Source organism: Cupressus sempervirens, chromosome 3 (genome assembly GCF_028749045.1).
Source record: "Cupressus sempervirens isolate cs-2001-9-10 chromosome 3, ASM2874904v1, whole genome shotgun sequence".
In the NCBI taxonomy this organism is placed as follows: domain Eukaryota; kingdom Viridiplantae; phylum Streptophyta; class Pinopsida; order Cupressales; family Cupressaceae; genus Cupressus; species Cupressus sempervirens.
In genome coordinates this window covers 751,472,556-751,486,727 of record NC_143120.1, presented here as the reverse complement: position 1 = coordinate 751,486,727, position 14,172 = coordinate 751,472,556, and the positions used below count along the sequence as shown (strand labels likewise).

General features: G+C 32.6%; 1 protein-coding gene across 1 annotated transcript; it reads right to left on the bottom strand.

The window, feature by feature from the left end:
* Nucleotides 1-6,129: 6,129 nt before the first annotated feature.
* On the bottom strand, nucleotides 6,130-6,882 carry LOC149569001 (germin-like protein 5-1). Its single transcript, XM_089816817.1, has 2 exons — nucleotides 6,756-6,882; nucleotides 6,130-6,668 (listed from the first exon to the last, which is right to left on the bottom strand). Exons 1-2 carry the CDS (start codon nucleotides 6,880-6,882, stop codon nucleotides 6,130-6,132), a joined length of 666 nt encoding a protein of 221 aa, XP_089672943.1.
* Nucleotides 6,883-14,172: the final 7,290 nt, after the last annotated feature.

The following is a 14,172-nucleotide window of genomic DNA, read 5'->3' as shown; positions in this document are numbered from 1 at the left end:
AAGTTGGTTGCTCAGTCCAACAATCACCACTGCAGTCGTATTCCCCACATTCTTTTTTGGTTTGAAACATGACATAAATATTAACCAAAGAATAATGAAAAATTCATTTTCATGATGCACTAGTACACATGTATGTAATAGGTCTAATAACTTACTAGCTAGGTTAACTATTTGACAAAATGTCTCACAAAAACATGGATTTATTGAAGTCATTAATTTCTTTTCAGATGTTATAGTTGTAAATTCTAGTTGACATCTATGTGAAATCTTAAAGAATTATAATTAATTGAATGTAGGCATTCACAAAATGGTGATATTAGGGAAGCCTTAGATCTTTATACACAAATTCTTTGAAGCCATCAATCGATACCTACTCAAATGTTATAGTGAAATGTGTGTGTTGGTAGATAAGAATGCAAAATATGGAATAATACTCAAGGCATGAATTTTTTTTAATACTATTCCTCAAAGAAATGTGAGCTCGAGATAAGTAAAAATTTAAATGACACATAGCAATATATTAAAAACTTGCATAGTTATCAATTCATTTTTTGGAAAACATTTTTAAAAAATACATACACATAAAACATAAGAAAATGGGAGGTAAAAATCTTTAGAATTATGTTTAGATAATAACTTTACCAATAGATGAGACTTGATATATACATATAGAGATAAGTAGATGGAACTCAAAAAAACATAAACAATATAAAGAAAACTTCAGATGTATAAAGAAGTTGAGGTGGTGGCTAGTATGGTAAATATGTAGTTTTTTAATCTATAAAAGGTGAACTCAAACAACCAGACAACAAAATGGATTATTTCCTTACTTGTTGAGAATGCCTATTTAAAAAAATGATTGAAAAAACCTTGTTCACTAAATTTGAGGATAATGAAACACACAAAGATAACTCTAGTGACCTAGAGCCCAATAATTGGAATTTGAAAAAAGTAAAAAAAAACACAATTTAAGAGAATGAGATACCTAATCTACACATGCAAATGTTTCTTGCATAAACACATTTGTGTTGATTTATTTTATTCTTATTATCATCACATCCCAAATTAGCAATAATATTTTCAAGAAGGCTTAAATGACATTCAAAATCACATGTGAGAAGGTATCCTAAAGCAAGTTACCATGATAATCTTGTGGATCTAAGAGCACACCTTATTGAAACTTGCAATCTCAAAGTGTATCTACATCACACTGAACATGATTACATGAATAAAAATGTGATAGAGGGAAAATGATCAATACAACCTACAAACAAGAGATCATTTGTACATTGTTTTTAATCATATGAGAATGGCTTTCCCCACTTCCATAGCACAAAACATGGATACTCTATATGTTCGTCATTGGTTGAGCATGACCATAATAAGGTACTATTGGTTCTAGAAATGTCAAGGACATGATAAAAGATATATTTGCCAAGAATATGTCTCAAAATGGTTTTACACTAGCCCCTAACCATTATCATACTATAAAAATAAGGTATTTAGCATTTTTGTGTGTTAGACAAGTTTGTAGGTTGTGAGGCAGATTTTGTCATGCCTGACCACTACTATTGTTTTTCTACTTCTAGTACTTAGTGGATATTAAGTTTCTTTCAGTTTGAAATGTTGATTTATTTGTCAGAACTCGGTTTTATTTTGTTTAGTAGAACATGAAACTTTTGTTGGATATGCTTTTAGTATCAGTAATACTTTATTTAGTTTGACATATGACTTATGATTTTAATTGATTATTACTATCAAGGTATAATATTTTTGATAGTTATTATAATTATGATTAATTAAGTGGTTTCATAAAACCGACATTACTGGTTGCAGTAATTAGATGTCATAGAAGGATTTAGTGATTAAAAGTTCTTAATTTAAGAATTAAGGTTTGAAAATTGCATATGAAAATGCATGATATTAAGGTTACAAATGCTTTTATGAGGTTGAATCATCTTTCTATATATTTTTAAATTGTTAAAAGATCAATTACTTTCTTTAAGGTGAATTTGGCATATGGTGTATGCCAATGTTTTAAAAGGGGTTTAATATTTCTAGTTTTATCTTACCCTAAGTTAGTTTTGTTTCATGGCTTTAATTCACTTGTGTGTAAAGGGTTGATTAAATATTTTTTTTCTTAATTGATGGGTTTCGAAATGCTTAAAAAGAGGTATAATTGCATTGTTTTAAAACTAATATGGCGGTGGCAATGAGACTGTTGTATACACGGCTCTATGGCGTGGGTTATGTATTCAATGCATGTTTATCATGTAATAGTGAAATGAGGGTTTTTGACCGGCCATTACATTGTGAATTCAGTTCTGCAGTAGCTATGCCAAGAATTGGCCTCTTTGCACTGTTTGGTAGAACACTTGTGTTATGTTGCTAAAGAATCGGCATTATGAAAGGGTTTAGTTTGAAGGAAGTACTTTCCAATGAGGATAAACGCGGTTATGAAGCTTAGATCAAGATATTTTGGTTCATTTTTTTTATCCAGTTCATTTGTTCTGAGGTTACATGCGAGTTTTCCAGTTACAGCATTTGGAAATTGTGGTTTTGATTTGGCATCAAGTTTCATTACAGAGCTTTGTGTTGAGCATATTTTTCTACTGAATCTCACGTAGGGGCATTTCTAACCCTACTCACTTATTGTTGTTTATACTGCATTTGATTTCGTAGCATACGAATGATATAGTTGTTCAGATCTAAGGGTTCATATCGATACCTGAGAATGGAAGTATGCAAGGTTGGCATGTATACTGTCAAATTTTGTATATTCCCATGCTTGAGTATGGGTATGGAGTCGTGGCTTTAAAAATAGAGTTTGCATTTGGGTTTATTGTTTCATACTATGGAAATATGTATCAAAATATGTTGTTATCGATTTCTGTTGTGATGTGTTTAGTGAATACCATACCTCTGTATTCATTATTGTATGATATTTTGTCAAACGGTATGCTTGATGTCTGCGGGCACAAACATAATTTCCTATTGTCATGTGAATTGGGAAAAATGTTATTTCTTTCAGAATAAATGGAAGTTAGTCGTGATTATTGTGTTAAATCATTATTTTAAAAATTAAAATTAGTCATGGTGTTAAACACGTATATGAGGAAACTGTAACTCAAGCATTTTGTCAAACGGTTTGCGGGTAACTCTGCTCAAAAGCTTAAAGGAAAATCTGAATCCGAGTTGGAAAAATAAATACATTTAGGTGTAGAGTAACGAATTATCATTTTTAAATTTAGAGATCTAATCTTAAAATAAAGTTTTTTTTTTTATTTAGAAAGATTAGCATATGGAGTATTGAACTATTGATTGGAGTCTGCAACCCAGTCGAGGTCATAGCGACATTTTAACTTTTTAAATATACCTAGGAAATTTAGGAAAGTATATAAGTGGAAATAGTCGACGCCAGTTGATTTATAACATGGCTCAATCGATCAATAACAGTATCAGTTTTATTTGGTTATGTGGAAAAATTCGAATTGCTGTTATTCGATACAGATGACATTTTGTTATATAAGTTTTACGTGAAACCATTATTGAAGTTATACTTATCTGATATCAATTGATTCTCTGTTGAAATGAATACTATTATATATATGATCTTCTGTTGAATCTTTGATTGAACTTAGAAATAAGGAAATCATTCTATTATGATAGATTTTGCTGAGAATATTTCAATAGCATTTTTCTTATGATGATTTTGAAATAAAGATAACAAGAAATAGAATTCTTTCATTATTATGATGCGTTCTATTATTTTTATCAATTCAAATCTGTATCAAATGGGAGAAGAGTTACTTATGATATATGAATGATGAAACTTCATTCTAGGTAAACATATCATATGCATTTGAATTTTGTAATCTTAGTAATTCTAGAAGTTAAATCTGGTTGATTAAAGCAATTGAAATTGATTTTATAGTATTAAGATATGTAAGTATTATTAAGCTGATACAACAGTATAATTATATTTACGTAAACTTAATATTATAGATTTCGTTCCTGTTGCTATAATGACCTAGAATTTACTTTTGAAATCGGCAGAATAAGATGAGTTACAGTTGGATAAGGAATGGATTATTATGTTGTTAACTGGTTTGTTATCCTTTATATATACATTCTTAGAATATATGTTTGATGTGATTTGTAAGAATAGCTGTGATGAACATATATCGAGGTGGCTAAATTTGGTTAATCCTATTCAATTATTTAATACAGTGAAAACACTAAAATCAACTGGGTGGGTTAAATACATAAGTAAAGTTTAAAGGCCTTACCTATGACTTGAACCTAGATGGTTGAGTACGGAGAACGGGGCAAAACTCTATTACATCATTTGATGAGTATAAAGAGATTTCCACTTTGAGCTGACTATGAGCATACCAATTTTGGATGCAGAACCTTAGCACCATAGTGATGACACCTCAGTATATATATGAATCATTTACAGGTTATTCTTAGTGCCAGTTTAATTATGCATTGTTTAGAAAATGTTTACTTCTTGCATATTAGATTTTGAGTTGCACTATGTTAAATGGAACAGATATCTACATTATGGTTATGTGAATGTTTATCCTAACATTTATGCAGGTGGATTACGTTTTTTTTAACTCAGTGTATACTGAGCCCTCTTTATGTTGTGTTGCAATGCTGTGTTTTTTCAGGTGCTTCAAGGTGATTAGCTGATAGCTAAAAGATTACTGTTGAAGTTGTATCTTGAAACAGAATCTATTCTTATAGGGTCCATATGTTGGACATAGATGTTAAGAAGGATATCATTCTCCGTTATTGTATTGTACTCTATATGTATAAGAGTCATGATGAAAATTTTATGGATGACATCATCATTTGTTATGAGATTTACGAATTGAAAGTGAATTATTCATTTATCTTGTACTTGGTTTAAGTGGTATTGTATAAATAAAAAATAAAAAATTGTTCTTTGTTTCTTTATTTATTTCTTATGTCTAGTGTGGCATTACAAATTTTCCTATATATCTATAGTTATAGTTTGGAGATGTAAATTAAAATGTAATTAAAATAGTTTTTTCATATAAATACATTTAAATAATTATGTTTTTTTATTTTTTGTACTATATTAAGGAAAGTCAATTCTCTTCGACATTAGGAAAGGAAATGAAATGTCTATTTATAGTCTACAATACTAGGCGTGCATTTTTTGGGTCTACATATGGTGATATCAATATGGGAATACCTATTTTCCTTTTAAGAGGCACTCAATGATGCTAAAAGTGAGACATACAAAGCCTACCCTCTTGTGATATTTGAACTCACAACCACTCTTCTACGTGTGTAGGTTCTCCACCACTTAGAGAAAGGAGTTGGGTCTGACAATTAGAGAGAAATATTGAAAAGGTGAATTAATCTTAATTTGTCTCTCCAATTTTTATTTCTCACATATTTATTTTCTTATTTATTTCATAAATTGCATTTAAATCTTAAAATATTTAATTAATTTAATCAAACATATTTGCAATTAAATAAGAAATTTAATAGTGAAACTAAATTTTATTTTGACTAGCAATAATTTTCCTAAATCAAATATCTCATTTGAAGGGATAATTATTTGATTTAATTGAAATAAGATGAAGGCCAAAGACAAAACAAAGGCAAACTTTTTTTTTTTTTCTAGATTCAAAAAATATAGTGATTTTTTTTTCAATTTTTTTGTTGTTTTCGACTACAAACTATGCAAATCATGAAGATCAAATACTGAAATTTTCAAAAAAATTCATAACGTTTTCAATCTGTTGAGAATTGATCAACTGTGCATTTTTGTATAAAGATAGCCACGTCCTTTTTTGTGTGCAAGAGTTAATCGTTAATCATTTTATAAACTAAATATAATATAAAAGACACAAAGAATACCACCAATCAAAACGGTACAAATGATTTGATGAAAAGAAAACTTTTCTCAATACACCCAACTATATAACATTCTACCAAGTCAACAGGTTTCAATTTCCTTTCACATTCAGATATGGTGAATCGAAATGAAAAATAAAGATAACCATTTCTATAAAATGGATGGAGAAAGACTAAGAGCCACTTCCCAGCTGGTCTCTTGTTTCCTTTTATTTAGTAGACCTTATAAACCTAATTCCCGGCAAAGTTTTGCTTAATGTCATCTACTTCTTGGGCACTGATTTGGAAAGCCTTGCTCAATACGGAATCCGGAATAGAGGGATTCGCTCCAAAGAGAGAATTGGCGATGACTTGAACCCCCGGAAGCTGGCTGCTCAGCCCAGCGATGATCAATGCAGTCGTATTCCCCACATTCTGCTGGAAATGAACGAGCGCTTTTGGAAACACAAACACATCTCCCACTTCCAACGTTTTGCTGAACAATTTGTTATTTGTATCAACAAACCCAACCAAAAAAGTACCTCGAATTACAATAGCAATTTCGGTGGCTCTTGGGTGAGTGTGAGGTGGGTTTATTCCGTTCACCGCGAAATCGATGCGAACCATGGAGACACCAAGCGTATTAAGACCAGGAATCTGCATAACATTCGCCGGCGTTACTGTGGACCCCACCGCATTCGTTGTGTTGCCTGCCTTCCCCAGCCCCGCGAAGAAGAAGTCGTTTTCCGTCACCGCGTCCCGGGTTTTGCACACGAACCCATTCACCAATACTGTTCAAACATCGCCCCAATTGTTAGCAAATTGCCTTAATAAGAAAAAACAGTCTCACCAATATATATTATGTTTCTACGTCTCACCTGAGCTTTGGTTGGAAGCCACGCAGAAATCTTGCAAGGGATCGGGATCATATGCACTGACACTGTAGGTGCAACAACACATCGCCAGAAAAACTCCCAACGTGAAGTATATCATGTGAGTGGCCATTATGGTTGATAGAAAACACAAGTTATAGCAGAAAAAGAAGCCCTAGGGATTATGCGAACGTGTGTTTGAGTGCAATGGTGTATTATAAGCCTATCCTATATATGCTTTTTATAGCCGATTTATTAAGCACTCTGCAAGGAATAGTTCATCTTATCTTCATATATTTTATAGCTCGTCGTGCAATATAATAGACTTGTATGACAGTCGTTGCGTTTTCGTTATTCTGATTTCTTGGAAGGTAGTGCGATTACGAAGTCTTGCAATGATAATAATAACGCTTCCCTGGGTGTAATGTTTGTCGACCAAATGACGTGTTATCTTAGCCCGGTTATGTCGGAAAGACTTGTTCAGAATGGGAATGCTTTATTATATGGAAATAACACTGAGAAGGTGTTGCCGGTCTGAGATGTTACTCTGAAAACGGAACTCCCACGTTCTTTAGTCAAGAGAATCCAATGTTTTGTCCACTCATTTATCATATTCTACTTATTTTATAATCTGTCTGACTTTCAGTGATGCGGACTATTAATAGTGTTCATAGCATTGGGTTTTGAGGCGAAATAATACATAGATTATTCTGACGAGAGGGAAATTTCTAATTAAAACCTGTACTAGGAAAATTTCTTATTATCTAGGGTTTTTCTTTTCTTGTGACATTACAAAGTTGTTTATATTCTTTTGTTGTCTATATCTAGGTCAAATTAATGACTGTAACATTTAACATCATTCTTACTTCTTCCAATACAATTAAGGTCTGTTATGTTCCTAGTTTTGATTAGTAACCACTTTAAACTTCCTTCTTCTTAGTAACATCTAACTTAAGTAAAGGAGGCCCTAAGTATATAGGGCTCATATTATCAACCTTACAGGTGAACAATATTTGACATATATATATTTACCTTAATGTGTAATCATTTTAGTCCCCGGAATTAGGGCTAACTTCCCTCTGAATTGTTAGGTACAGCTCCTTACTGCAGATTTGCAATGAATTTTTTTTATCCTAAGTTAAATGGTGTATGTTCTTAACCCGAGAACAAGAGAGGTTAACCGAATTAAAACTATACGAAATTTTAACCCAGGCAAGGAATGATTTAGGTAGGATTAACTATGTTCATGAGTTTCACACATCCTATGAACTCATAAGACTAAATGGTTTTAAAATGCATGCTAGCTACTACTAAGCTAAATTTATCATAAACTAATTGCAGAGAAAGGAAAACTAAATCATAGAATGAACGCCTAAGAGATCCCTTTTAAACTCATAACGACAATATTTATCACGATCAGTTTGCTACCTAAAAATAGGGGAACGAAGCATTGTTCTTTCCTTCTTAATTTAGACAAAGAGAAGATAAAACTACTAACCTCTAACAAATTGGAACAAAAAATAATTGATAAAGAAATACCATTCAATTGACTTCACAACATTAAGTACTTCACACCAAAAATTTGCCGACCTTTTATTAATCTTTCATTAACATACATATAGGATTCTGAGATGAGTGTTACAAAAGAAGTTCAATCAAGCAGCCAGTTCGTCTATTACAATGATCACATAACAAAAATGGAGAGGGCAGAATATGAATCACTTCTCCTTCTTTTCCTTTTTTGCTTTTTCCCTATAGGCCTTAGCGGCTATAGTAATTGGAATTAACTCCTCATGCCTATGGACGTGTACATTGGTATATCTCATGAGCCATTTAGAGTGCTCTCGAGCTAGGTCTTTGACAATGCCCAAATGATCTTGTACCTCTTCCATGGCCACATGCACATCTCCACCAAGCTTCTATAATTCAAATATCATGTTCTGAGGATTAGAAGCTATTTCCATCAAGCCATCTATAAATTTAGAAAAGTTTGTCTGCATAACAGGTATTCCAATGATTGCCTTTCCTTGCCCACTAGACTATGAGTTTGTGTGCAAGGCTCATAGTAATTCATAGTGTTAGATTGTGGTGACTAATTAGGAAAGTACTGTACATACTTCATAATTCTTTGGGCTAATATGTAATTATTAATTATAACCCTAAAGCAGTTAAAATACTTGTATAAAAGGGCTTAGGGTTAGGGATTGTTTCATAAGGTGTGATGCGAAATTAGTTCTTGCGGTGGTATTGAGCTGTAAGGGATTACAGATTGTAATCAGGTTGTAATCATTGGATCATAAAAATATTGGACTTGTTGTTTGGTGGACATAGCCCAAGAATTGGGTGAACCACGTTAAATCTTAGTGTCTTGTATTTTTTTTTGTGTGATCTATTATTTTTTATTATTGGTTATATTTGCATGTAATTGTTATTTCTGTCTGTGGTTTAATCCTAACAAGTGGTATCAGAGTCTAGTTGTTTTTCAGCTATCATCTATAGGAAAGTTTCAGGGTAAAAGCACAAACCTGTGTCACCTTTTATAAAGAAAAGTGATATCAGAATGTGATAGTTCAACATTAATGACAAAAAAAATGGTATTTGCGTTTAAAATATGAAGATGATGTAAACTAATGAAATATATAGAATTGTATGAATTTTATGCCTATAATTTTTATTATTCTTTTGACTAAGAATTTATTCATTTTATTTTATTTTGAAGTCCCTTTTTTAACTGTATAAAATATAGGATGTAGTTCCCGTCAAACAAGTATGTGCAAATCATCTTTTTTTGTTATGATTTGAAAATATTTTATAGATAACATGTATAGCTAGTGCACAAAAAAAGAAATAATTATTTTTGATGTATATTTTCTTTGTTATAAGTACTCAAATTCGACCTTGTTAGAATCCAACAGTTTTTTCCTCCCGTCCAAACTTCCCTATCAAATCTATATCTTCTTGAAAAAAAATTACATATTCATGAAGAGGATTCTCTCCTCTAGTGATAAATATATTCTTTTTATTTTTTTGATATGATTTACTATTTTTTTTTCATTTTTTGAGAGAGCATCTTTTGAAATGTTGAAATATCGACTTATAATATTTTTAGATTATAGAATATTATAACTAATCAAAACACTCAAAAATTTATATAATCATGATACTGAATCTGAAATCTATAAAAGGGTATATTTAGTTTTTTTTTTAAATTGAGTTTTGATAGAGAAATGAGATTTGACCAAAACAGGTTTTTGTATCACAAACGGTGACATAGATCTATGCTTTTACCCTTCACAATTGAATGCGAGTCTCATAGTTGAGTGGGAGCAATGGTAGATGAGGGTAAACTAAGGGTTGATAGGTTTAATGGTTAGAGCTTCTAGTTATGGAAGATGCAAATGGAAGACTATTTGTATCAAAAGGATTTATGGAAGCCGTTGGAAGGCAAAGCCAAGAATTAGGGATCTATGTTAAATGATGAATGGGATCTTTTCGATAGAAAGGAACTTGGAAGCATTTGATTATGCCTAGCACCATCAGTGGCATTTAATATTACAAAAGAAATGACAATAGAAGAATTGATGAAAATCCTAGTGACACTATATGAAAAGCCCTCCACTTCAAACAAGGTATTTCTCATGAAGCGTTTATTTAATATGAAAATGGTAGAAAGTGGATCTGTTATAGATCATTTAAATGATTTTAATACTATTACTAGTTAGTTATCTTCTGTGGGTATCAATTTTGAAGAAGAAATTAGAGCTCTCTTGATTTTGTGTTCTTTGCTTGAAAGCTGGAATGGCTTGGTAATGGCTATGAGTAATTCTATTCCCATATCTAGTACCCTAAAATATGATGATGTGATTGGTGTTATTTTGAGTGAGGAAACTTGTAGGAAAACCTTAGGTGGATCTATATCAGGAAGTGTTTTGAATGCACAAAGCAGGGGCAGAACAACTGAGAGAGGAAGGAATCATGGAAAATGTGAGAAATCAAGAGGAAAGTCAAAGGGGAGGAGGTCTCAATTGAGAGGACCGAATGGTTGCTGGTACTGTGGGAAACCAAGGCACAAAAATAAAGATTACTAGAATCGAAAGAAAAATGAAGGAGATAAATCAAATGGAGACAAGGAGGCAAATGTGGTAAGTAACAAATCCAAGAAGGATTCTTTGTTTCTGTCTTTAGAAAGTGTTGATGATTCATGGGCTTTAGATTCTGGTGCTTCATTTCATGCTACACCTCATAGAGGTTATTTCATTGATTATGTCCAAGGAGATTTTGGGCTTGTTTATTTGGGGGATAATGAACCCTGTCAGATTGTTGGAAAGGGAAAAATTAAGATTAAGTTATAGAATGGGAATCATTGGCTACTACATGAGGTAAGAAATGTTCCAAAGCTGAGTAGGAATTTAATTTCAGTAGGGCAACTCGGTGATGAGGGTTGTGTAGTTACTTTTAATGATAAAAATTGGAAGGTTTCAAAAGGTTCCCTTGTAGAAAAAGCTGTGAAAGTAGGCACCTTATATCTTTGTATAGGTCATATTGTTCCATCTACTTTAATTGTTTTAGAGAAAAATGAATGTTTAGGAACAATTGTTACAGTTGAGCAAGGAGAACAAATAGTTGCTATCGATTCTGATACAGTGTTGTGGCACAAAAGACTTAGGCACATGAGTGAGAAAGGTATGAAATTACTTCATTTAAAGAAAGTTTCACTAGGTCTAGAATGTGTTAATATAGATTTCTGTGAAAGTTGTGTGTATGGAAAACAAAAGAGAGTGAGTTTTGCAAAGACTGGGAAGGAAAATAAAATGGAGAAATTAGAGTTTGTGCATACCAATGTATGGGGATTAGCTCAGGTATCTTCCCTTGGTGGCTCTCATTACTATGTTACATTTATTGATGACGCAACTAGAAAATTATGGTTTTATTTCCTTAGACAAAAATCTGATGTATTTCAAACTTTTAAGAAATGGAAATGCTTGGTTGAAAATGAGACTGGTAAAAAATTAAAATGTCTCAGATCTGATAATGGTGGTGAGTATTGCAGTCATAAATTTGAAGATTATTACTCCACTAATGGTATTCATAGATATAAAACTATTCCAAGGACTCCACAGGAAAATAAAGTGGTTGAGCGCATGAACAAGACTATATGGAACGTGCAAGGAGCATGAGGTTGCATGCTGGGTTGCCCTTACACATGTGGGTGGAGGCTATCAATACTATTGTATATTTGATTAATAGAGGTCCTTCTACTCCTTTGGGATGTGGTATTCTAGAGGAGGCATCGACTGGTAAGAAGGTGAGTTATTCTTTTATTAAAACCTTCGGTTGTGAAGCATTTGCTCACATAGATTTTGAAAATAGAACCAAGCTAGAAGCTAAGTCAAAGAAATGTTTATTTTTTGGATATGGCATTAATGAGTTTGGTTATAGGCTTTGGGATTTTTAAAATCATAAAATTGTAAGAAGCAGGAATCTCATATTCAATGAGAAAGTGTTGTACAAAGATCTGTTGCAGCAACATGAGAAGAAAGAAGATGATTATGTAGTGTTGGATGATACTCCAAAAGCTGATCTTCTAGCCATTCCTCATGATGTGCAACAACTGTAACAACAAATACCACACACACCAGTGAATGTTAGATGGTCAACACAAAAAATTAGACCTCCACAAAGATTCTCTCCCTCTTTGTATTCTATTTTACTTACTGATGCTAGTGAACCTAAAAGTTATGATGAAGCTATGCAGGTGGATACTAAGATTCAGTGGGAGTTTGCAATGAAAGGTGAAATTGACTCTTTGCTAAAGAATAAGACATAGGATTTGTGCAAGATGCTTGCAGGTAAAAAGGCTTTACAGAATAATTGGGTTTACAGGTTAAAAGAAGAGGATGGAGGTAAGAAAAGATTTAAAGCCAGGTTAGTTGTAAAAGGATTTGCATAGAAAAAGGGAATTGATTTTGATGAGATATTTTCTCCTGTTGTTAAAATGAGTTCTATCTGTATTGTTTTAAGTCTAGTGGCTACTAAAGATTTGCATTTAGAGCAACTAGATGTTAAAACAACCTTCCTTCATGGTGATTTGGATGAAGAGGTATATATGGCTTAGCCACAGCGATTTGCGGTCAAAGGTAAGGAGAACTTAGTGTGCAAATTGAAGAAAAGTTTATATGGCTTGAAGCAAGCACTTCGGCAATGGTATCTAAAATTTGACAGTTTTATGCATGAGCATGGTTATAGTAGGTGTCATTCAGATCATTGTGTCTACTTTAAGAGGTTGGATGATTATAGCTACATTTTTTTATGTTTATATGTTGATGATATGCTTGTAGCTGGGTCTAACATGGATCACATTAAGGGGATGAAAAGCCAATTAGCACATGCATGTGCTATGAAGGATTTAGGGGCAGCAAAAAAAATCCTTGGTAGGAAAAATAGAACATTGATGCTATCTCAAGCTAATTATGTTGAGAAGGTGTTGCAACGTTTCTCTATGGAGAATGCTAAAGCTATCAGGACACCTTTACCTCATCATTTGAAATTGAATAAGGAGATGTGTCCCAACACACAAGAAGAGGAGGATAAGATGTCCAAGTGGTCCATATTTATAATGAAGACTCAATTGTAAGGTACAATGGCACATTGGTGTGGTTATAAGCCAAGTGACCATTTGTAACCAAGGAGTCATTAGTTATGCGTTCTTGAGTATTTTATTGTTTTAAGGATTTTTTAGGTGGATTTGAGTCATTAGGAAACCTTTGAATTGAAGGTGTGTAAAAAAGTGCAAAGGTTCAAGAAAGTTGCAAAATGCGAAAAGTTGCTAAAGAGCAATTTTTGCAAATTTATTGTAAAACTTAAAAAAGGAAGTTGTAAGGTCTTCCAACCATCCAAATGGAAGTTATAACTATTTTAAGGCACTTATTTAAGGTCTCCACATGTGGGGAAGGCCATTGTATGGACAAGTGGACAGTATTTAGTGAATAAAACTCAAAAAATTTGCATTTTTCCTTTTTTTTTAATTCCGTATGACCTATATAGATTGGTAGTGGTAAAAATATTATATGGTTGGAAAGAGGATTGATTCAAAATTCTAATGCATTTGGTTTGAATTTTTTATCTGTTCTGTGCTAAAAGTTATACCAGTTTTAGCAGAGGTAGGTCTGAAATTGTTGTACATTTGAGGGTTTCAACAAGATGGCATCCTAACCTACAAATCCACCATGGGATTTCAATGCCACTATGTAGAATGCAAGTTAGGAGAGGTGAATTGAAGATGGCAAAGTTTCAAGGCTATAGGAGTTGGGCAACTATTTTTACCAACAAGCCCTAGGCTAAACATAATCTTATGTCTAGTCTTGTTTTGAAGGAAAATAAAGGATCAGGTTCCCAAGTTGATTGATTTTACCCAGGTGAAGGG